At 43.6% G+C, this 25,647-nt stretch overlaps 1 protein-coding gene across 2 annotated transcripts in view; it reads left to right on the top strand.

The window, feature by feature from the left end:
- The window catches only part of LOC143924945 (NXPE family member 4-like), a 37,093-nt gene extending 13,217 nt beyond the window's left edge, over window positions 1-23,876 (top strand). For both annotated transcript variants that reach the window (XM_077449483.1, XM_077449484.1), the window contains exons 2-6: window positions 1,507-1,601; window positions 5,708-6,420; window positions 10,480-10,541; window positions 12,087-12,305; window positions 22,985-23,876. In XM_077449483.1, coding sequence (XP_077305609.1) covers window positions 1,518-1,601; window positions 5,708-6,420; window positions 10,480-10,541; window positions 12,087-12,305; window positions 22,985-23,529 — 1,623 coding nt within the window. In that variant the 5' untranslated portion in view covers window positions 1,507-1,517 and the 3' untranslated portion in view covers window positions 23,530-23,876. The remainder of the gene's footprint in view (window positions 1-1,506; window positions 1,602-5,707; window positions 6,421-10,479; window positions 10,542-12,086; window positions 12,306-22,984) is intronic.
- The last annotated feature ends 1,771 nt before the right edge of the window (window positions 23,877-25,647 follow it).

Raw genomic sequence — 25,647 nt, 5'->3', positions numbered from 1 at the left:
TTCCGTTCTTATCTCTTCTCTTTTTCCTTCATCTTTCGTTTTCCTTTCATCCATTTTCTTTCTCTTTTCCTTTCATTTCCATCAATTTTTCTTCATCTTTCCTTTCTTAGCCTCTCCCCTCCTTCTCCTCTATTTCTCTTCTCCTCTCCGTTTCATTTCTTCTCCTCTTTTCTTCTCCCCTGCTCTCCTTTCCCACCCTTTTTAAATCTCATCCCCTTTCCTACCCTTCCCTTTTCCTTTCCTTCTCATTTCTTCTCCCCCTGCTCTCCTTTTTCATCCTGTAAAATCTCCTCCTCTTCCCCACCCTTCACTTTTCCTTTACTCTCCTTTCTTCTCCTTCCTTCTCATTTCTTTTCCTATTTTCTCCTCCCCTACTCTCCTCTCTTTTCCTCTCCTTGTTTCTTTTTCTCTCCTGTCATTCTCATTTCTTCTCCTCTTTTCTCATCCCCTACTCTCCTTTTCTCTCCTCTCACTTCCTCTTCCTCTCATTACTTCTGCTCTCCTTTTCTTATTTCTCCTCTTCTCCTGTCCTTCTTAGTTTTCTCCTCTTTTCTCCGCCCCTACTCTCCTCTCCTTTCCTTTCCTCCCCCTCTCATTTCTTCTCTTCCCTCCTTCTCTTCTTATTTCTTCTCCTCTCCCGTCTCTCTCAGTTCTTCTCCTCCTTTCTCCTCCCCTACTCTCCTCTTCAATCCTTTCAAATCTCATCCCCTTTCCTCCTCTTTTCATCCCTTTCCTGATAATTTCTTCTCCCTTATTCTCCTTTCCCATCCTCTCAACTCTCCTCTCCTTCCCCACCCTTCTCTTTTCCTTTCCTCTCCTGTCCTCTCCTTCTTTCTTATTTCTTCTCCTCTTTTCTACTCCTCGATTTTCCTCTCCTTTCCTCTTATCATTTATTTTTCTCTCCTGTTATTCTCATTTCTTCTCCTCTTTTCTCCTCCCCTATTCTCCTTTCCTCTCCTCTCAATTCTTCTCCCTCATTTATTCTGCTCTCCTCTTCTTATTTCTTCTCCTCTCTTGTCCTTCTTAGTTTTTCTCCTCCTTTCTCCTCCCCTACTCTCCTCTCCTCCTTTCCTTTCCTCTCCCATCCTTTCCTCCCCTCTAATTTCTTCTCTTCCCCCCTCCTCTTCTTATTTCTTCTCCTCTCCTGTCCCTCTGAGTTATTCTCCTCCCTTCTCCTCCCCTACTCTCCTCTTCCATCCTTTCAAATCTCATCCCCTTCCCTCCTCTTTTCATCCCTTTCCTGCTCATTTCTTCTCCCTTACTCTCCTTTCCCATCCTCTCAATTCTCCTCTCCTTCCCCACCCTTCTCTTTTAATTTCATCTCCTGTCCTTCCCTTCCTTCTCATTTCTTCTCCTCTTTTCTCCTCCCCCACTCTCCTCCCTTTTTCTCTTTTCATCCATCCTCTTACTTTTTCTACCTATACCTCACATTTCTCTTTTCCCTTCCTCCCCTCTTTTTTTTCCCTTCCCTGTCTATGAATAACCTTCTTTCTCTTCTCTTGTTAGACAAGGCACCAATGGCTATAAACAGAAAGAGTCTTGTACTTCTTCTAATTACAATATTTCTTCTGGGCTATGGATGGCACAGGATCCAATTTCAGGTGAACTTTCTTGTATATGGATGATTAAAATGCAGTGAAAAAGTATTCAAACCCATGGAAAGTTTCCACATTTTGTCATGTTACAACCAAAAACGTAAATGTATTTTACTGGGATTTTATGTGATAGACCAACACAAAGTGGCACATGATTGTGAAGTGGAAGGAAAATGATAAATGGTTTTCAAAAATATTTACAAATAAATATCTAAATAGTGTGGTGTGCCCCCTTTACTCTGATACCCCTAACTAAAATCTAGTGGAACCATGGGCGTAGCATAAGGGGTTGCAGGAGTCACAATCGCAACCCGTCCTCTAGCTAAAGGGGGCCCCTGCAGCCGTCCTGTCATTGTATCATATCCTCCATAAAATCCAGCTCCGATCTGCCCTAGGGACCCACAGCCAGTACTGGGCTTCCTGGGCTTACTTTGCCTTCCACATTCCACACCCCTCTGTTCCCATTGGCTGGGGAGAAGCTGTGAGCCATTTCCTGAAAGGATAGGAGCACGAGGTGAGAACAGCCCAGGATGGGAAAGTGTCTGTGCTGTGTGCTGGAAACACAGCGAGGCAAGAGGAGGAAAGTGCCATCCTGTAGCCACGATGTGACCGCTGTCACTGGTGAGGTAAGACACTGCTCAGTGTCTCCTAGTCACCAGGTGGGATTCTCTGTACCCCCCACCCGGGGATGTCTACTTACCCCCCCCCGACAACTGGGCAAAAGACACACACCTCCGGGAGGTGACCTTCCCCCAACACCTGCCAACACTGACAGGAAAACTTTGCTAAAACAAATCCCTTAACACCCCCTCGTTGGGGCCCCTGAAGGACTGCAGGCTCCAGATTTTGTGTTACATGTCTTTGCCCTCCCAGATATAAGTTGCCCCCCCGACCACCCCCTCCACCCTGCATGCAATGCCCGGCTGCTGAGCTCCTTTCCCATTACAACACTCTATACTGTTCCTCCTCTGCAGAGCTGAAATCACATCCCTTTACAACACAGCCAGTTAGCCACGATCTGCACATGGTGTATCTGCCTACTGCAACTACACTGCCAATCCGACCACAGAATTTCACAGGTCAGAAGGGCAACATAAAAGCCAGATACACCCTGTGTGTAAAGGAATGTGATTTCAGCCTTGTGTAGTGTGTGCGGTGGGTCAGCAGTGATCCCTGTCCTCTGATTCTCCAAGTGGTAATCCCTGTGCTCTGATGTAAAGAGGAACTGTGGGAACTCTAAACTCTTAAGCCCCTTTGAGTATCTTGGCGTGCAGTGGATGTATCTGCACGCACATTGGAAGTAGTGGGGGGGTGGGGCAGGTCAACTTTTGCATCGGGGCCCACAAGCTTCAAGCTACGCCTCTGAGTTGAACCAATTGCCTTCAGATGTCATCTAATTAATAAAGAGAGTCCACCTGTGTGTAATTTAATCTCAGTATAAATACAGCTGTTCTGTGAAGCCCTCAGAGGTTTGTTAGAGAACCTTAGTGAACAAACAGCATCATGAAGGCCAAGGAACACACCAGACAGGTCAGGGATAACGTTGTGGAGAAGTTTAAAGCAGGGTTAGGTTATAAAAAAAATCCCAAGCTTTGAACATCTCACAGAGCACTGTTCAATCCATCATCCGAAAATGGAAAGAGTATGGCACAACTGCAAACCTACCAAGACATGGCCGTCCACCTAAACAGGCTGGGCAAGGAGAGCCAGAGAAGCAGCCAAGAGGCCCATGGTAACTCTGGAGAAGCTGCAGAGATCCACAGTTCAGGTGGGAGAATCTGCCCACAGGACAACCATTAGTCGTGCACTCGACACATTGGGGCTTTATGGAAGAGTGACAAGAAGAAAGCTAATGCTAAAAGAGAGCCATAAACAATGGCGTCACTAGGGTTGCATAGTTGCATAGTTGCGAAGGTTGAATAAAGACACCAGTCCACCCAGTTCAACCTGAGTGAGTGTCTACCATTGTCCCTATCCCTGTACATTGCACACTCACATTGGTCCCTACCCTCAAGGAGCCCACAATCCAAGGTCCCCATTCATATACTAGGGACAATTTTGGACAGAAGCCAATTAACCTACCTGCATGTCTTTGGGTTGTGGGAGGAAACCAGAGTACCTGGAGGAAACCCACGCAGGCACAGGGAGAACATACAAACTCCAGGCAGGTAGTGTCGGGGTTGGGATTTGAACCAGCGACCCTTCTTACTGCTAGGTGAAAGTGCTAACCACTACACCACTGTGCCGCCCACTGTACCGGGTTGGTGTCACCCGGTGTGGAAAAAATTTGTTGTCACCCCCCAACTAACTACAGACCCCCCCCTTATTAAGTACAGACCACCCCTCTCTCAGTATAGACCCTCCTCCAATAACTACAGACCCACCTCCATTAAGTGTAGACCCCCCACTAAGTACAGTCCCCCCTTCCACAGTAAAGACTCCCCTCCCACGGCATATATCCCCCTCCCTCAGTACAGACCACCCTCACCAAGTACAGACCCCCCTCCATCAGTATAGACCCCCCCATCAGTACTGACCCCCCTCAGTGCAGACCCCCCTCCATCAGTGCTGACCCCCCTCAGTGCAGACCATCCCCTCCATCAGTGCAGACTCCCCTCAGTGCAGAGTGCAGACCCTCCTCTATCAGTGCAGACCCCCCTCAGTCAAGACCACCCCCTCCATCAGTACAGACCACCCTCCTCCATCAGTGCTGACCCCCCCTCAGTGCAGCCCACCACTCATCAGTGCAGACCCACCTCTATCAGTGCAGACTCCCTCAGTCCAGACCACCCCCCTCCATCAATGCAGACCCCCCTCAGTACAGACCGCCCTCAGTGCAGCTCATGAAAGCTCATATAAATAACAGAAGGCTTGATAAACGCAAACAGTTCTTTTTGGTTCAACCAGCGGGTTAAACAAAAAAGTGATGCAAATGATATGGTGTACAAAGGGGCATATCCAAACGAAACCAGCCTTATATCAAGAGGTCATCAGCCCAGCAAATGTAATTCGAACTAGAGAAGGCAGAAAAATGGGTGTTTCTATTGCCCACCTGATGTTAAATGTCTTTTTAATACTTTGTAATAAAATCGACACAAAAAGAGAGTATAAAAAGGTTAGGTCCAAAAGTGTAAGCCCTTGTACACACGGTCGGACATTCCGACGGAAAATATCCGATCGGACCGTGTTGTCGGATAATCCGACCGTGTGTGGGCTACATCAGACTTTTTCCATCGGAATGTCCGACCAACAAAGTTTGAGAGCTGGATATAAAATTTTCCGACGACATGATCCGATCGGACTTTGTCCGATGGTTTTGTAGAAAATTTCGATCATTCAAAGTGCCACGCATGCTCAGATCAAATTACGAGACCAAAGCTATTGGATACTAGCCACAACGTAGTCCCGTCGCAACGAACGTACGTCATCACGTTATGAACGATCGGATTTTCTGACAACTTTGTCCGACCGCGTTTATGCAACACCAGTTTCGGACAAAATCCGTCAGAAAAAATCCGACGGATTTTGTTGTCGGAATGTCCGACCGTATGTACAAGGGCTAATGCTGTCATGTATTCCAACGTCAGAGAAAAGGGAGCAACAGTACAACACTTTAATTCGCTGTAAATCTATCAGTTTATAATTGCCAATGTGATTCAAAACTCTTTCTGGTATTCCGCTTAGTAGCAAGCATAGCTTCATAATTGTAGTGCAAACAATCTCAACTGCCTCTGAGAGGTTTGGGGCTTTGTCTGATTTCCACCTTCTTGCTATACAGAATCTAGCAGCCAAAAGCACATGTGTAACTATGGAGCGCTAGTAGGGGGGAAATCTGTCAATACCTAAATTGAATTACTTTGTGCAGTAATAAAATGCAGACATCCTCTGAAATGTGTCTTGTCCTATGCTTTGAATATTAAAAATGAATATCTTTTTTGATTTGCGGTGCTCAGATGCAGTGTACTGTAGTTCCACTTTGATTATCCACAATTATCAACACAAACTTGATGAGGATTCTGTAGCTACAGAAAGTTCTTTCTTTTATATTTAAAGAAACATTTTTTTTTTTTGCAAAAGTAATTTTATCATTTATGGTAACTAATATGTTGCAGGATTCTCTGAACAAGTTTCTCCAAAGTTGTCGTAGGCCAGAAGAAAAAGATGAAACCCCATCTCCCCAAAGAACAGAACTCCAAGTTGACATAGATAACCTGTTTGAGAAAATACAAAGACTTATCCCTGAAGCTCCATTCACATATTTCAACAGAACCACCAGTGGGAAAAATAGTAAGGCCTCCATAGTGAACCCCAAGAAACAATACTGTGTGGGAGAAGACTTGGTGATACAGCTTGATATGTACGATTATTTGGGTAACAGGAAGACCTACGGCGGAGACTTCATAAGACCAAGATTATTCTCTCCAGAGCTTGGAGCAACTGTGTCTGGCAGGGTAGAAGATTTCAACAATGGTTCTTATCATATCCATTTTCCATTGTATTGGGAGGGAAAATGCAAAGTCTCCATTTTGTTGTTCCACCCTAGCGAAGGGGTTGCAGCTCTTTGGAGGTCCAGGCACAGCAGTTTGGGCGTTATTGGATTCTTTGGAAAGTTTGAAAAATTTGGCAAGGAAGCTACAACTCCATGTGGCTTTAAGCTTGAAGAGAAAGAAGGCAAGGAGATTTGTGAGTACATAGATCAAGTCTATGAAGAGGCCTTCTACTGCTACAAAGTGCCCAACTTCACCTGTGAAAGCCTGAATGAAATGAAATGTTTTGATCCTCAAGCTTCATATCTTACTCCTGGAGAAAGAAACATTTTTCAGAGGTATAATGTTCTCCTAGCAGTGCAGTGTACTGTAAGAATAGGTAATTTCCCCTGCATCATGAAGGTTAGAAAATGCTCTTCGAACATTACAAATGATAAGAATATCACCAAATTGATGTCCTCCTGACAAACCTTTTTCCTTTTATAGTCTTAAAAGAGAAGTATGGCTAGAGCTATTTTGGCTATACTTGTCAAGTGGGTCACGGGATTGCACTTAGTTATGCACTCCTGTGACCCAAAATCTGTCAGCTGACATCTTAGAGCCACTCCAGACTTTGGAGAGATCTCGACAATAATGTCAGGATACACAGGGCCGTCTTTAATATTGATTGGACCCTGGGCAAAACTTTTCTTGGGCCCCCCCCATGCAGTTTCGCTCTCCACCTGCTCTGAGACATGCAATAAATAACACCTAGACCCAAAATTTGTTTACTTAATCAGATCAGGCAGCTATTGCGATTGGTTTCCAGAGGTTACAGTTTATCATTACCGCTCACTGACTGGTTGCTAGAGGTTATAGCACACATTACGTCTCACTGATTAGTTACTAGAGGTTACGGCACATGATTTCTGCTTGTTGATTGGTTGCTAGAGATTCCTGTGGATATGACCTTGGGGGGCATGATGTACATATTAATGCTGCCGGATGCCGCTATTTACATATGAATGCCCTTGCTATTTACATATGAATGCCGGTAATTTACATGTAAACACAGGGTCTCCAGGTGAGTTATCTGTACATAATAGGGCAGATCTGGGCAGCATTAGTAGCATCACTTCACACTGAGATATTGGGACACAGCATGGGACTAAAACCTTGAGGGACAAGGGAATTTAAACCAGGATAGTTGGCAAGTATGAGGCAGATGCTTTGGGCCCCACAACAATGACAGGGCCCAGGGCAGCTGCCCCTTTTGCCCTGCCTTAAAGACTGCCCTGAGGATACACCCAGATGCCCTACAGGCAGCTGGCTCAGCATCTCAGCAAGCCACTGAAAACCCCAGGCAGCTGCTTCTGCCGCCTCTCCTGCCCTGTGCACCAGTGATCGCTGGAGAGGCAGAGCACAGAACAGGGACTGGCAGTCATCGATCTGTACTCAGGGCAGATCTGAGAACTGAGCAGTCAGCGGTCACATGATCATTCAGTTCTCGGGCTTAGAACTGGCAGGGGACAGCTTGCAGCATCTGATTGATGTTGAAATAGATAGGTAGGTGTAGAGAACTCCGTAAGGAGTGATCCCCTACCCTGCACAGCCAGGCACATGGCATCTTCACAGGCACTCAGAGGCAGAAAACAGCCCAGTGCTTTGTTTTTGTTATTTATAGAGGGATTAAAATTTGGATGGGGATTAGGGAAATTATGGGATGCCCACTTGACTTTAAAGAGCAACTCTTCATGGACAACTCTTCCTATATTTAGTCTCTATATACAGTCTCTATGTACACTTCTCTCTTCCTCCAGAATTTATCTTGCTTGCAGAATCTCCATGTTGAATGTGAAGACCTGGCTTTACATTTCATCCCAAAGATATTCAATTGGTTTGAGGTCAGCAGGCGCGTAGCTAAAAATCATGGGGCCTCAGCTAAATTTTGATGGGGTTCCCCAAAGCCTCTCTGTGTGACAGCTGTCAGTGTCAATTGGAGCAAAGTATTACTAAACTTAAAATGTATGTTCAGCCAATTTTTTTGGTTTTAATCCTTCCATACTCTATCCAAAACTAAGAAAAAAAGAAAGAAAAAAAGGAAAAAGCCAACAGCGTCTGCCATGAGAAGTGGAATGCAGCTTGGCTGTTCCACACCCACAAGGGAAGACTTCCTAGGAGAGCTAGATGCAGTGCCTGCACTGTCCCTACTGCTCTGTAACCTTCCCCTGTCTCTAAGCGCTGTCCTTTCCAGATGGGGAACTTTTTTCAGCCTGGGAGCCAGAGTCTTAAACACACATCTGTTCATATCTGCCTGCCCATAGACTAACATTAGCTTTTATCAGATCCGCCTAAAAAACTGACAGGCAGATCTGATCAGAATGACCACATGGAAGAGGCTTAAGGAAAGATCTTAATTGGGTTTCAGTTTTTATAAAAAAGAAAAATGGTATGAAATTGGATCCATTTGAAGTTCATCTTCTTCTTTCCCACAGTTTCATTTCTCCCCTCCCTCTCTGCCACACTTTCCCATCCTCCCTCCCTCTTTCCCTCCCCATTCTTTGCCCCCCGCCCCCCCCTTTTGCTGCCCCCCTCCTTTTTTGGCCCCCTCCTTCCTTCCTCCTCCCCCTCTTTCCCCCTTTTTTCCCTTCTCCCCTTTCTCCGCCCCCCCCCAATCCACAATAATTGCTTTTTCTTCCTTCCCTCCCTTGCCGTGCCCTTCACTTTTTTCACTCCCTGGGTGACGGCTCGAGAAATGGTCCTATATTACCACCATTTCATTATACATTTCTTATTTTAGTCCGTCCAACACTTACAGCCTCCTGTGTCTGCCCCAGAGTGAGACACACGGAGTAGGGTGTCTTCAATGCCATTCGATGCCCACATGGGCTCTCAGTGGTGAGTCTCGTTAATTTGTTTGTACCACTCCATGTTTAACTCATTTATTGACAGCTCTGCTACTTTGTTATTTCTGTATTTGTTTGACCCTGTAATTATGAGATTATTTTTCTTTAGATGTATATTCTCACCCCTCCTAAAGAAGTGACTTTTGTCACGAAACATGTAGAGGACAACGTTTGCAATTACATCATTGTGTCCCAATTTATCATATGGGCGTTATACAGTACACCCCTCCCAGTTCCCCCTCCGAGCGCAAATTCTCTCTCCAATTCCCGCTCCCAGCACAAATCCCCTCCTCCTTCTATTACAAATGCCCCCCATTCCCGCTTCCAGCATAAGTCCTCTCCACCCTGCATAAACTCTGTAACTCCCCCCAATTCCCCTTCTAGTACAAAACTCCTTCCTCTCCAAATCCCCCCAGCACAAAATTCCCAAATCTCCAAATCCCCCCACTGTTCTGGCACAAATCAGCCCAAAACTCAACCCTCTAGTACAAATCTTCCCCCAAATTATCATTGCAGCACAAATCCCCCCCCCCCCCCACAACACCTCCTTCTAGACCAAATCTACCTCCCCATCCCCTTTCTGAGCATTAATCAACTGCCAAATTCCCTCATTCTAGCACAAATCCTCCTATTTTATCCCCCAAATCCCCCCTACAAGCACAGATATTCCCCCAACCCCTGCTTCTAGCATATATTCTCTTATTTTCCCCATACCCCGAATCCTCCCTTAGTGCAAATGCTCTTCTGTCGAATCCCCACTTTCAGCGCAGACCTCAGTGCCAGCAGATGCCCTTCCTCCTGAGCTCCTCCTTGTGTTCTGTCATAAGAGCCTGTTCACACTGGGGGACTGTAAAACGCACTAAGCGTTTTTTCTAAATATTGTGGTTTTTGCAAATTTTAAATGCATTGCTTTAAAATTTAGAGTAGACAATGCATAATGCATTTTACATGCTCTTTGCATGTATTTTCATCCCTAGTCACATGGGGAAAAATGAACATGTGACTAAAAAAACACAGCTAAAGAATACCTTGTGTGTTTTTGGTGCGTTTCCTTTGACTATAATGGAAGTTGCGTTTTCCAAACAGGGCATTAGAGATACAGCAAGGCTGAGTCAGAGGTCTATTTAGGTCCATGTTGCCACCATTAAGAGTACCTGTCACCACCTGTGTTTACTATCACATAGGGACATGCAGAAGGTAGAGATCTGGACTCCTTTTCAAATGTGTACCTGCCTATTCATAGCTTATCTGTTGAAAAAATCCCATGTACAGAGCTCAGTAGCTTAAGCTCCATTTTGCACACAATGAATTTGGAAGAGAAACTTTCTCTCTACTTTCTCTCTATTTCCCTGCTCCTTTCCTGTTTTCTCTCTCCCCATTCCTCTTTCTTTTACAAGCAACAACACCTGGATTTGTGAAAAAGCTCAGTTTTTCTGCTGATCTGTATTCTATTGTTTATCTCTCTACCATTGTGAAATATTTTTACTGTGTAATTTTATTTTGTTTTCTAAGGTCAAATATTGCTGTTGAAATCCCTGAAACATTTTCACCTATAGTAGTAACCGGGTGTAACAGTAAGCTACTTAATTTCCTTTTGCTTTCTTTATTTATTATGCTGTCCCGGATGTTTTTACTGTGATGAAGCTGTTATGAAGGATGGATTAAGATTATCAAGTCAATTAATTGACTAAGGAAAAAAAGTTTTTTCTTCCTGCAAACTAAAGCTTTGTTCTGGGTTAGGGACTCCAAATATACTGATTCAAATAGCGCTTATACAGAAGTGGTCAAAAGTTATGAGAATGGCATAAACAATAATTTTTACAAGGTCTGCTGCTTCAGTGTTGTCAGATGTTACTATGGTATACTGAAGTATAATTTTTAACCATTTTTTATTCATGGCTGTGATCTTAGGCAAAATTGTGAGTGAGCCCACTCCCATGGCGGAGAAGCAACCCGACACATGAATGTTCTCAGGATGCTTTACTGTTGGCATGACACAGGACTGGTAGCAATGGTAATGCTAAGAATGGGTAGCATTCTCATTTTCTTCTCCGGAAAAGTTTATTTTTCTGGATGCCCCAAACAATCGGAAAGGTGGTTCATCAGAGAAAATTACTTTACCCAAGGCCTCAGCAGTCCAATCCCTGTACCTTTTGCAGAATATCAGTCTGTCCCTGATGTTCTTCCTGGAGAAAAGTGACTTCTTTGCTGCCCTTCTTGACACCAAGCCAAGTCTTCGCCTCACTGTGCATGCTGATGCACTCACACCTGCCTGCTGTCATTCCCGAGCAAGCTCTGTACTGGTGGTGCCCCAATCCCGCAGCTGAATCAACTGTAGTAGACGATCCTCGCTCTTGCTGGACTTTCTTGGACACCCTGAAGCCTTAATCACAAATGCAGTGGAAATGTTTTTTTATAGGATTAAGTTAATTTTAAAGGCAAAGAGGGACTTTGCAATGAATTGTAATTCATCCGATCACTCTTTATAACATTCTGAAGTATATGCAAATTGTCACCATAAAAACGGAGGCAGCAGACTTTGTGAAAATTTATATTTGTGTCATTCTCAAAACTTTTGGCCATGGCTGTAGAGTACAGTGATATCTAATATGACTACTTTATCTTGCAAAAAATGCAAGATTGTATTATTGAAAATTAGTATCCACGTGCATGGCCTATGATAACTCAAAAAGGCTTTGAGGTGCTCACACCCTTCCATACCCTTCTCCACTTGGTTTGCCCTCTCAAGCATAGCTATCTACTGTGAACTGCTGAGGTTCCTCCTACATCTAGTTCTACAATTAAGACATTGTATGAATTACTTAGCTGTTTATTGTGGCATTCTGCAATACTGATATCTTGAAGGAGATATATGCAGTATTTTGTATAACCTCAACATTTCAATAAAAAAAAGAAAAACTGAACAAGAAAATTATTGTCTAGTAGTAGATAAAGTTATACATTTCCAATGGTGCCCTTCTTGGCCATTAGGTCCCATATTGTGTTGGTCAGGTTCAGATATGTTCAGAGATTGGAGTTCAAAAACAAAGTCTATAGAGACTTCAGAAAGTAATTTGTTCAACTTCATTGATCTTGTATGCTATGTGACCTCTTTTCAGGCTCAGATTTTACCCCCAAGCCAAAATGTCAGATGGGAATGGGATCTCCTTTCCCAAGTGGATATTTTTTCAAAAATGTTTGGAACCCCGTCTACTGCAATATGACCGTCTACAGAACTGGAGAAGATTTTCTGAAATGCCTGAAAGGGAAGAACCTTTTCCTCATTGGAGATTCTACATTACGACAGTTCATTATGCACTTTACTGAAGGCATCAAAAGTAAGATTCATAAGAGCAAAATACTTTCGCTCAGTTTCAACAAGGGTGCCATGTTATAACAACTAGTTTTCCATGAATGGCTCTTATTGACATGTTCTCAACATGTTGGATTTTGGTTGAATACCAGATTGGAGTTTCAGTCTTCTGAGATAAAACTAGATTTCAGTTCATCAGGTTTCTCTAGAATTTTTCAGACTTATGGGGAAAACCTGGAGATGCTGAAAATAATGTTAATTCCATGATAAGGGGATGATCCTGCTTACTTGGCTAACTTTCAACTATACTTCATGACTGTAAGTTTGAGGACCCTTAACCATCTTACCTATATGAGTTGCTGGGCATCCCATTTTAAAACCATGGGTAATAATATGGGATACCCCCCCCCCCCCCCAATCCAAATATTTGGGTCTAATAAGGAGTTAGGCTTTATTACCTAAAAGTTCCTATGTTTAACCTTTTATATATGTTAGTTTCATGCAATCATTTCAGTCAAATCGAGAGTATAATAATAAAAGGAATTTACTTAGCTTGCTTAAAAGAGGTATTACAGATGATAAAAATAGATAAATACAGCATGTCCAGCCCAGGAGAGATCACAACTTCTTCATTTGAAGTTCCTGGAGGCAATTCATACTTCTGAATCCAACTCAACTAGCTCTTGTCGGGACCTGGACTTGAACCTGGGACCTCAGCTATATCTGCCAATGAATCTTCTCACTGAGCTATCTGAGATGCTGGACCTTGTACCTTGATTTCAGCTAAACCTTGAACTCTTCTACTCCTCCCATGAACTTCCTGATATAAGCCATGTCTCTGCACTTCCTCCTTGCCAGAATATTGTACCATCTCTAGCCTGTATCTCGCTCCTGTCTTCCCTGTAGATAGACATCGCAGAGCACTTCCTACCTTTCATGTGGGTGATCAAGTTTGGTTATCTACTAAAAATCTGAAGGTTCATGTTCCATCTGCAAAGTTGGGACAAAAGTTTGTAGGACCTTTCCATATCTCGGCCAAGATCTACCCAGTCGCCTTTTGCCTAAAACTTCCAGCCAGTATGAAGATTCACCCTGTGTTTCACATATCGCTACTCAAACCTTTTCACGAAAATACTTTTTCGGGAAGAATACTTCCACCCTCTCCACCTGTTAAGGTACAGGGTGAAGAAGAATATGTGGTGGAGAAAATTCTTTATTCCAGGATCTATAGGAACAAATTGCAACATCTGGTTGATTCTTGAAGAAAATAAAGTAAATTCTCCACTGTCTCATTTTGTCATCCCTATTAAGCTTATTTCTGAGGGCCGTGAAATTCCTTGCTCTGCTATGCTGGACTCTGGGGCTGGAGGAAACTTTATGGATATAGAGTTTGCCTACCGCAAACCAGAAATACATCTGCTCCTATTGAGATGGAGAAGGTTGACGGTTCACCCTTATCCTCAGGAACTGTTACCCATAAAACAGTTCCTCTGGTAAACCTACAGCTTTCAGTTGATCACATCACCCAAATGTCCCATCATTTTGGGCATTGCTTGGTTCTCCACTCACAATCCCTCTATCAACTGGGGAACATGGACCATAGATTTCACATCTTACCAAACAAGTTCTCCCCTAGTCAAGGAATTGCAAGTTGGTGTGGTAACTACCCAGTCATATGACAACTTGCCTCCACAATACCATGCGTTCCGGGATGTCTGTGATAAGAAAAATGCAGATCAACTACCTCCTCACCGCCCATACGATTTCCCCATTGAGCTGCTCCCAGGGACTGAAATACATTTCGGCCGCCTTTTCAATCTGTCAGAACCTGAATTAAAACTGCTCAGGGAGTGGCTTGATGAAAATTTAGAGAAGAGTTTTATTAGACACTCAACATCTCCTGCAGGAGCAGCCTTATTCTTTGTTGAAAAGAAAGACTACACCTTGCGTCCATGCATTGATTACAGGCACATAAATAAGGTCACTATTAAAAACCGTTATCCACTCCCCTTGATCTCGAAAATGTTGGAAAGACTTCGTTCTGCCAAAGTGTTTACAAAATTTGACCTATGGGGGGCATATAACCTAGTCCGGGTTCGTCCAGGAGACGAATGGAAAACCGTGTTTAGAACCAGGTATGGACATTTTGAATCCTTGGTCATGCCTTTTGGTCTCTGCAATGCCTCTGCAACCTTTCAACACTTCATAAACAATGTTTTTCAAGATCTGTTGGACCAATTTGTCATAGCTTATCTGGATGACATTCTTATCTTTTCCAATAACCTGGAAGAGCACCGCAAGTATGTTTGCACTGTCTTTGAAAGATTAAGGCAGAATCTACTTTACATCAAACTGGAAAAGTGTGAGTTTGAACAAGCCCAGATCCAGTTCTTAGGGTATATTATTTCTCCAGATGGAGTGAGCATGGATCCCAAGAAGATTAAAGCAGTGGTAGATTGGCCTGCCCCTGGAAACATTAAGGAAATCCAACGATTTGTCGGGTTTGCCAACTTTTACAGAAAATTCATATGGAACTTCTTTAAGGTGATAACTCCAATTACCCAACTAACAAAGAAAGGGGTGCCCTTGGTGTGGTCAGCTGGGGCACAGGCTGCTTTTGGAAAGTTAAAAACTCTTTTTACTTCTTCACCAGTATTGGTACATCCCAATCCTGAATTACCTTTTATAGTGGAAGTGGATGCTTCGGACTCTGCCGTGGGAGCTATCCTCTCTCAACGACGTGGTGAAAAGATGCAGCTTCATCCTTGTGCTTACTTCTCTTGTTTAATGTCTTCAGCCAAAAGAAATTATGATATTGGGACTAAGGAGTTACTCGCAATTAAGGAAGCATTTTCTGAATGGAGGCATTTGCTCAAAGGCACTGAGCATCCTGTGACCATTCTCACAGATCATAAGAATCTGGAATTCATTCGTTCTGCCAAGGGATTGTCTTCTAGGCAAGCACGTTGGTCATTGTTCTTTTCCAGGTTCAATTTTATTATCTCGTATCAACCTGGGTCAAGGAATGGTAAGGCTGATGCCTTATCACGAATGTTGTCTGGGCCTCTTCAGGAAAACAACTCTGAATACACAGTCCTGCCTCAAAAGAACTTTCTAGGTGCTACAAGTTCTAAAGCACTCTTGAGTCTCCTCAAGGAAGGGTATGAGAATGACCCACTCCTCAAAAATCCTTCTATGGACATTATCCTTGAGTACAAAAATGGCTTCTGGACTCAAGCACATCGCCTCTATGTACCTAAAGTTGCTCGGGTTGAAGTCCTCAAGTTGGTTCATGACTCCAAACTTGCTGGACATTTTGGAATTTCTAAGACAGAGGAACTTTTATCCTGTTCTTTTTGGTGGCCTGGGTACAAAAGAGATGTCAAAGGTTATGTAGCCTCGTGCCTGGTCTGTGCTTGCAATAAGATACCCCGAGCTTCTCCTTTGGGGTTGCTCCAGCCACTCCCTGTCCCATCAAGACCATGGGGATCAATTTCTATGGACTTTGTAGTTGATTTACCACCCTCTAAAGAAATGACCACTATCTTGGTTGTTATTGACCTCTTCACAAAGATGGCTTACTTTATACCGGTAAAGGGGGTACCCTCTGCAGAACAAACTGCATAGTTGATGGTTCGAGAAATCTTTAGACTACATGGAATTCCAGAAGATGTAGTTTCTGACAGAGGAGTACAGTTCACTTCAAAATTTTGGGAACGCTTTTGCTCAGCTCTAGGAGTAACAATTAATCTATCTTCTGCTTTTCATCCTCAGTCTAATGGTTAGACTGAGAGGACTAATCAAACGTTAGAGCAGTACCTTCAATGTTTTGTTAATTATCTTCAGGATGACTGGGTGGACTATTTTCCTACAGCGGAGTTTGCTTATAACAATTCTAAACATAGCTCCACCTCTCAGACCCCTTTTTTCCTAAATACCGGGCATCATCCAGCTTTTATCCCTGATCTCCTTATCTCAACTCCGATTCCTGCTGTTACCAACAGATTAACTGCTTTACAGGAGATCCAGGAGAAATTGATCGAGACTTTGAGGGAAGCTCAGGAAAGTTACAAGAAGGCTGCAGATAGACGTCACAGAGCACTTCCTACCTTTCCTGTGGGTGATCAAGTTTGGTTATCTACTAAAAATCTGAAGGTTCATGTTCCATGTGCAAAGTTGGGACAAAAGTTTGTGGGACCTTTCCAGATCTCGGCCCAGATCAACCCAGTCGCCTTTCGCCTAAAACTTCCAGTCAGTATGAAGATTCACCCTGTGTTTCACATATAGCTACTCAAACCTTTTCACGAAAATACTTTTTCGGGAAGAATTCTTCCACCCCCTCACCTGTTAAGGTACAGGGTGAAGAAGAATATGTGGTGGAGAAAATTCTTGATTCCAGGATCTATAGGAACAAATTGCAATATCTGATTCAATGGGAAGGATATGGACCAGAAGAAAATTCTTGGGAGCCTGAGCAGAATGTTCATGCTCCTAGATTAAGAGAATTCCACCAGAGGTTCCCTCACAAACCGGGCCCTAAGATGTCCAGTGGACGTCCTGGGAGGAGGGGAGTACTGTCAGGACCTGGACTTCCTGGGACCTTAGGACCTGGGGACCTCAGCTGTGTCTAGCAAAGAATCTTCTCACTGAGCTATCTGAGATGCTGGACAGTGCCTTGTCAGATCCTTTAGACAACCCTGCCTTGTACCTTGATTTCAGCTGAACCTTGAACTCTTTGCTCCTCCCATGAACTTCCTGATATAAGCCATGTCTCTGCACTTCCTCCTTGCCAGAATATTGTGCTATCTCCAGCCTGTATCTTGCTGCTGTCTCCCCTGCTGCCGTTTATACTTGCTACTGCTCGTTATCGACCCTTGTTCCACGACTACGCTTCTGCCTGATCCCAACCTGCAACAACTTGTTACCGACCTTTTGGCTTGCTTACTGACCATGCTTCTGTTTGATCCTTACCTGCTCATCTGCTACTGAACCCCTGGCTTGCTCACCTCCTGGTGGGGCGATCCTGAGGACCGCCACCTGGTACTAACATGCAGCTAAATCCATCTCCACTTTCAGGAGCTCTGGTGAACACCGGTTAGTACTTAGACTTCGCACCTCATGTGAGCCTGTGTCATCTGCCAGAGTGACTGCCTGTGTACCTATCCTGCTGGTTAGTGGTAGTCCTGCAACTGCTATAGCAATTGGTCTTCGAGCCTGATCGTGACAGCTCTTGGTTTTCCAATCATATATAAAGCACGCCAAAAACTAGTTAAAACTGGTTTTAGCCACACCATAGAATAGAAAGGTAAGAGGTTTCCCAACTTCCCACAGAATAATGGGACCTGATGTCTCGTTATACATTAGACATGTTATATAAAAATAGAAGTGATTAATTGTACACTAACATAATTGATAACATAAAACTATTACTAAGGTTCTTGTAAATCAATAAACTATTAAAAACCCACACTACATTGGGCGTTCTTCAAGATTTTGGAATGTGGTTGATTTTGAGCCTCATAAGCATTTGTAAGCTACACATGTTGGATAAAGCATATTGGTTCAAAATCTGCATTTCAAGGTTCAAAGTCAAGGATCTGTGCAGGTCACTCATGAAACTGACCAAATCATGTTTTTAGCTGGCTTTAGGCACAGTAATGTTAGAATAAAAAAGAAACTTTCCCAAACTGTGGTCATAAGGATGTAAGCACACAATTGTCTAAAATGTCTCTGTATGTTGTAGCACTGCCAATAATCTTCTAAAACACCAGATTTTTGTCATTTTTTAAGGGCAGTCCATATTGTTTACTTTTGGGCATATAGTGTACACATTGTACTTTCAATTCTTGGTTTTCCAAGAATGAGAAGTGGAAAAATGTGACTTTGACTAAGAAATGAAAAAGTCCATCATAAAATTGATTCCTGGGTGTTCCTATGAGAAGTTTATTATTTGCAATCATACATTTTGCTGGTGCTTAGATTTGTAACGTAATGCCGCTGTACAGGACTCCGTGGCTGGGTCCTGGAAGGACGCTATATTTCCCCTCTGTTTGGGTTGTGGTCTCTTTAAGGGAATAAAATTGATTAACCCACCTGTTAAGGAAGTGTCTTTAAAAAAACAAGACAGGAAGTGGTAGATGGGTGTGGAGGAGTGGAGAAGACATGGTGGATGGTGTTTATTTTGGACTGCAGCAACTAAAGTGGACAGCAGTGTCCTGTTTGGAAGGCTCCTGGCAGGGGAAGCTACCTGCCATCAAGATCAAGCTCTGTTTTGATAAAGACAGCTATTCTGGACTTTGCAAGTTGGTGAGACTACAAACCCTTTTTCCTTTTGTTTTTGGCTGCTGTAAAGCTATTTAAGTTAATAAACCCTTTGTTGTATGAAAAGCCTGTGTCCTGCGATCTACCTGGTCCCCCGAACATTACAAGTGGTGCTCAAATGCGGGCAGGACAAAGTAACAGGCGTTTTTCTTGCTATTTATTTTTGCATTGGATTTGAACTGACATTTAAAGGGACAGTACAGTGAATTTATGTCCTGGGTTAAAGCTGAAACAATGGAGGAGCTAATTAAACAGCTGTCCTCGGCTAATATGCAAGCGCAGACTCGCCATGAGGAAGCTAATCAGCGCTTAGCAACCCAGCTGGAGGTATAAAAAACGCACCACAACGAGGCGCTGGCTCTGCAGCAAGAAAATACTCGCCTGCTGGTGGCCCAGTTAGCAGCCCAGCAAGCGACCCAACAAGAGGTTATGCAGGCTCAGATGGCTGCCTTAAAAGAAGCAGTGCAGCAGCTTTCTCAGGGCCATGAACAAGTGGCCGTTGCCCCTGGCAACCAGGTGTCCGTAAGGGCAAGCCATTTTCTGCAGAAATTGTCCCTGAGTGATGATGTAGAGGCGAGAAGGGTGGCCCCAGGACCAGTGGGCCAGCTTAATTGCTCCTTTCCTCACCCGAGATCCTCAAAAAGCCTATTTCGACCTACCACCAGAAGACGCTAAAGATTATCAAAAATTAAAGGCAGAAATACTGGCTCGGTTGGGGGTGACTACGGCTGTTCGGGCCCAACGAGTGCACCAATGGAAGTATCGTTCGAACCGGCCACGGCCTTTCCGACCAACTGCCGCCCTTCGAAAGGATGTCCCCAGGAGCCCTGGAACCAACACCCCGGAAGGCCAAGAGTCACACCCGTTACCCCCTCAGCGACCTGTTCCTGATCGGAGAGGAGGGGATGTACAATGTTGGCGATGTCATGCCTGGGGCCATACCCGGGCCCACTGCCCATTGCAGGAAGAACCCATGGAATGCGGGGTTCTTCGGAGGGGGTCTTTTTATGCCCATAAAGCGTGTACAACACATCTTGACCTTGGAGAGGGGAAGTTTGAGTGTGAAGTCCAAGTGAACCACCACCCTGCACAGGCTTTGCTGGACTCTGGAAGCATGGTAACCCTGGTTCACCCTAGAGTAATTGGGAAGATCGGTCCGGTAAGCAAAATTTTGCGGGTTGTGTGCATTCATGGGGACACTAGAGAGTACCCTCTCATCTCGGTGTCCATCTCCACAGCATGTGGCACTGGTACTCAAGAGGTGGGGGTGGTAAAGAACTTGGTACATGACGTTATCATAGGACGTGACTGTCCATTATTTGCAAAACTTTGGAGACAAGGAGAACTATCTGAAAGGTCCAGAGACTGGGAAGAAACTAGTCCCTCTGTTCCTGTTGTTGAGGGTAATAACCCTGAGATGCCACATGTTCGTAATATGGACCCAGTTGATAAAAACGCCAAGACTTTGGTTAATAATGATGAAAATAGTGCTGATACTGTTAAGGATGTCAATATGTGGGGTTCTCAGACCTACCTAAACACTGAGGGGGGGAACCTTCCCCGCTTCAGGTAATGCTGGGGGAAGAGGATGAGGAAATGGCCTCTACCCCTGACTTGCCAGATTTGGGTGTTCCCCAGGGGGAATTTGGTACTGCCCAGATGCAGGACCCCACTTTGGCCAGGGCACGGGAACAGGTTGTAGTAATAAATGGGGATCCCCAAGAGCCAGGTGCTAATGAGCGGTGGCCACATTTTTCAATATGTAATGAATTGCTTTATCAGGTTACTAAAGTGATAGAAAATGTGGTAGAACAATTATTGGTACCCCAACAGTATAGACGCAAGGTCCTGGACCTGGCCCATGATGATGTTTTAGGGGGACACCTGGGAGTTGAAAAGACGGAGGCACGGATCGCCGACCGGTTTTACTGGCCAGGCTTGAAAGCAAAGGTAAGGAGATACTGTACCTCTTGTCCCACCTGTCAGTTGACTGCTCCGGCGACCCATTTCCGGAGCCCGTTGGTCCCTCTGCCCATAATTGAGGTCCCATTCGAGAGGATAGCCATGGATATAGTGGGTCCCTTGGTAAAGTCGGCTCGAGGTCATTCTTACATACTGGTGATCCTCGACTATGCCACTCGATATCCTGAGGCGCTACCGCTGCGGAATACCTCCTCTAAGGCTATTGCACGGGAGTTATTCCAGTTGTTTACACAGACAGGTTTTCCCAAGGAAATACTCACAGACCAGGGCACCCCGTTTATGTCGAAGGTTATGGCTGATGTATGCAAACTGTTCCGGATTAAACAGCTGCGCACATCGGTCTACCATCCCCAAACAGATGGACTGGTAGAACGTTTTAATAAGACCCTTAAGTCTATGCTCAAGAGAGTGGTACAAAGGGATGGGAAAGACTGGGACTGCCTGTTACCAGCTCTCCTGTTTGCTATCCGAGAAGTGCCCCAGGCCTCCACTGGGTTTTCGCCCTTTGAATTGGTATATGGGCGGAGACCTCGTGGATTACTGGACTTTGTTAAAGAAGAATGGGAAAGTGAACCAATTCAGCATAAAAGTGTTCTTGAATATGTCTCTCAAATGCAGGAGAGGATCCGAACTGTGATGCCGCTAGTTAAAGAACATTTACAAAAAGCCCAGGAGGCTCAACGACGGGTCTATAATAGGGCAGCCAAAATTAGTGACTTGCAAATGGAAGGAGACAGCAGGAAATTAGATGAAAAAAGAAGGATGGCAAAAAAAATTAGACAGGGGTGATAACCCTTCCCTATGTTTTCCAAAAATCTTAAAAATAGATTTTTTGACTGAAGCTACACTTTAAAAATGTACCAGTTCAAAATTACAAACAGATTCTACTTAACGCAACAAACCTACACAGTCCCTGTCTTGTTTGCACCGCCTGTATACTGCTGTTCTGAGTATATAGGGCCTGGCGGCCCCATGCCTTTTCTTTTTTTAATATGGGTATGGGGTTCCCCTAAATATCCGTACAAGACCCAAAGGGGCTGGTAATGGGCAGGGGGGGGCTACCCATGCCATTTTTCTCAATGATTTTCATCCATATTGCCGGAACCAGGTATTACATTAAAACCGTAAGGAGTTTTAAATGACTTTTTTTCCGTTAAATGTCATTTTGTGCAGGGACTGTTCTGAACACGGGAAACACGTGCCACTTCACAGGCATACTATAGACACCCCCCAGGCACGATATTTAAAGGAATGTTTCACTTTTTTTTCACTTTAATCGTCATTAAAATCAGTGCTCCCGAAAAAACGTCAGTTTAAAAAAAAAAAAAAATGGCATTGACCCATGTCCCCTTAGGACAATATTTTGCATATTAGCCATTAAAATTAGCACTTTTTTTTCGAACGTTCGAGTCCCATAGACTTCAATGGGGTTCTAAAGTTTGCACAAATTTTTGGTCCGTTCGAAAGTTCTGGTGCGAACCGAACCGGGGGGGGGTGTTCGGCTTATCCCTAATTACAAACCTGGGAACGCGGTGACGTACAAGACGTACGACGAGCCGAGAAAAAGGTAATTCAATAGCATGCGTGAACTTTTGTGGACTTGTGTACACACGATTGGACGAAAATTTGAAAACCTGCTATTAAACATTTGTTGACGGAAAGTCTAACAGCAAATGTTCGATGGAGCATACACACGGTCGGACTTTCCGACAACAAGCTCACATCCAACATTTCCCGTTGGAAAATCCGACCATGTGTACGCAGCATAAAAGTTTACTTTTTGGGAATAAAGAAAGCAATATCTATTTTCATTCCACATTAATCAATTTCAAAGTGGGCTAAAGTGCTCAATTCTTATTTTTTAGTTTCCTATTTCTTTATATCTCTTGATACACAAACATCTCACCATATGCTGTGCTTATTGTCAACCTGGCGATCAAACTGAAAATAGTATCAAAGATTGAGTATATCTGCAGATGTGTTCAGTAATGTTCAGCTAGTTGTCTTTGAACATGAGGAAACCCTGGATCCAACCCCAATCATATAGTAAGGAGAGGGCTATTTTTGGGCAATATAGACAGGAATCAGATAGAAGTAAAAGCCCTATGTTCAGTGTTTGCCCATAATCCAGGAGTCTTATCATGCCCACAAAAGATTCCTACAGGCATTACAAGCTTGCCACTGTTTGTATCTGTTGTTGGATTGGTCCTCTTTTATCACTAGAGAGATTTTTGCTGAATGGTCAAGGCATGATTCCAGGTTACACCTCTAGGTAGTGCTGTATAAAGTTCTACTGCAGGCAGGGAACAAAGTTTATTTTAGTCTAGCATCCAATTAAAGAGAGAAAACAAATCTGAAATCATATTGCTTCTAATTAACACTTGTTCTTGCCTCCAACAGTTGTGCAATACTTTCGTTACCATTATAGCGGATGGACTGGTTGGGCAATGACCCTGGAAGCTCTAAATATGGGCAAGGACCTATACGTCTCCTATAAAAGACATGGCTTCCCCCTGGAGCATGAAACTTTCTACTACTTCAAGGAGGACATGTACACGAGTCGTCAGATCGATCAGCGTGCTGGAGGGAAGAACACCATTTTTGTTATAACCATGGGACAACACTTCAGACAGTTTCCGCTAAAACTTTTCATCAGACGGGCACTCAACATCCGCCGAGCAGTAGAACACCTTTTTCTTCGCAGTCCAGACACCAAGGTTATCATTAAATCAGAAAACACCAGGGAGCTCTATGCCCCGGTTGAAAGACAGGGAGACTTTCATGGTTATACCCAGTATCTTGTGTTGAGAGAAGTTTTCAAGGACCTTAATGTGGGCTTTGTAGATGCCTGGGACATGACGGTGGCATCTGCCACAGCCTTTGTTCATCCTCCAGGGATAACGTTTGACAGTATTTTGAGCCTGACATTTAGTTTTGCTTGTTAATTTTAAAAGATTGCTATAAAGGAAGAAAGGGGTACTAAAAGTCCCAAACATAGGCGTGCGCATGGGGTGTGCCAGTTGTAATCACCCAGTGCAGATTCCCCATTCTGCTTGGGCCCCCGTGCCCCCACTATCCCTGCACTGCCAGCTTCCCTCCTCTCCGACTGGCTGCTGCTGTGGGCACATAGGGGGATGTTTAAGAATGGAGTGTGGAGGGAAGGGACCGGGAAATATATAATTTACCAGCCCCTTCCTTTTCTGTATGAACACAGTGAGTGATCGTTACCAATTGTGTTGGCAATGTTTATATCTCACTTAAATTATTAACAATAAAAAAATAAGTGATTAAACCTTTGTCTATATGAGAATAAAAACAAACGATAACGGTGCAAAAAGATAAACAATTACATTTAATCATACAGAAAAGAAAAGTTCAAATAATTAGAAATGAACAAATATGTCAAGTGATGTTACAGGTACAGTGTTGTCAGGCTACCAAAATAATTTAGGCCAAACTCAAATATAGTTAGAATCGACATACACAGGCTATCAAAATGATAAGACAATTCCTAGGATAGAAAAGGTTAGGGAAGTGGTGAAGAGAGATATACGAGAATACTTTACATGGACATCCTGTTGTCTCCATGGTCTGGAGCTGGACAGACCATCAGGTAGCTCTCACCCTATTTTATATGCATTCTCCACCAATCAACAAAGGGAACACATTCATTGGTTCCGAGTTGCATCAAATTCTGATTGTCTACTTCTGAAGTCTAAATGCTCATTGGTTTTAGCTGCCTCACATTCTGATTGGCTACCTCTGAAGCTTCCTAGAATGTCCATGCTTCAGGTCTTAAAATTCAGGTGCCATTCAGTCTATGAATTAATGAACAATCTCCTTTGATCCACTAGCCCAAACAGTTCCGACATTTGCATGTCAACGACCCCTGGTGAAAAGGAGCCTTGATGTCTGCAAAGACAATTGGTAAAACAAAAGGGAATTCAATTAACACCTGGGAACATTCAATGGTTCCCACGAGACAGAAGAAATTGTATTTCTAAAAAGTAATTTATCATGATATGATATGATATATATATATATATATATATATATATATATATATATATATATATATATATATATTGTCTTCCAGTAAAAACATCTACCTACAGATACAATTAGAGTCCTTGCAAGTTCCCTTGGAACTCCTTGATATAAATATGGATTTCAAAATCTCCACCACACAATCACTCACCCTGTTCATTCTGATTCAAGAATAATAAGCTGTGTTTACTATGCTTCAATTTTTGAATGTACAGGAAACCACTCACCACAGAGCACTTCCCATTCATTCACTGTCCAGTGCAGCTGAGGCTGCAGAGAAAGGAACTGGGGAATCTCAGTCCCTTTCTCTGTCCCAAAATCAAGACATCAGGGGACTGTTTAGACCCCTGATATTTCACCAAAGCCCCAGAAAAATGTGCTCTACCAGTAAATTTCCCATGTTTTGTCAGTAAAAAATGCCTGGTCCCACTGACAACTACTGACACGTCCATTGCTCTACTGATATCATCCACTCTGTGTTTGAGCTTTGGTGTGCACACCTTAATGCAAAGGGGCTGCACACACCTATGGTCACAAATATTCCCTGAAAAGTTCTTGAGATTTGGGTAGATGTCCATATGGTAAATACACAGCAAGGGCATATATTTCCCAGACTCTTCTAGTTACAAAGACTGGTACATTTCTACTTAGTATGACCATGATCTTTTACTTGGCTCCTCCATATTGCTGGAGGCCTACTTTTTACCAGTGAGATCATGTGATTATGTTTCCTTATACAGTGCTCACCTATTGGTATATTACTTGAATTGTGTCTACTATAACCGGTTTATGTTTAGGCTGAGTCTCTTGGTGACGTGCCTGCCGGAAGATGTGGTAGTGCTCAGATCATTAGGTGAATACAGAAGGAAAAAGCCTAAAAAAGAAAACTAATGCAGCCACCATATCTAGTAACTAGTAAGCTGCAATATATTACATTTTTAGTTTTTGATTCTAATACTGCTTTAGGAGGATGGTAGTTTAGCCACTTCTTGACTGCCTAAAGTGTGTCATGACTT

The sequence above is a fragment of the Lithobates pipiens genome, unplaced genomic scaffold (genome assembly GCF_037356315.1).
Source record: "Lithobates pipiens isolate NorthernLeopardFrog02 unplaced genomic scaffold, aLitPip1_a1.2 Scaffold_22, whole genome shotgun sequence".
Taxonomy (NCBI): domain Eukaryota; kingdom Metazoa; phylum Chordata; class Amphibia; order Anura; family Ranidae; genus Lithobates; species Lithobates pipiens.
This window is presented reverse-complemented; position numbering and strand designations above follow the sequence as displayed.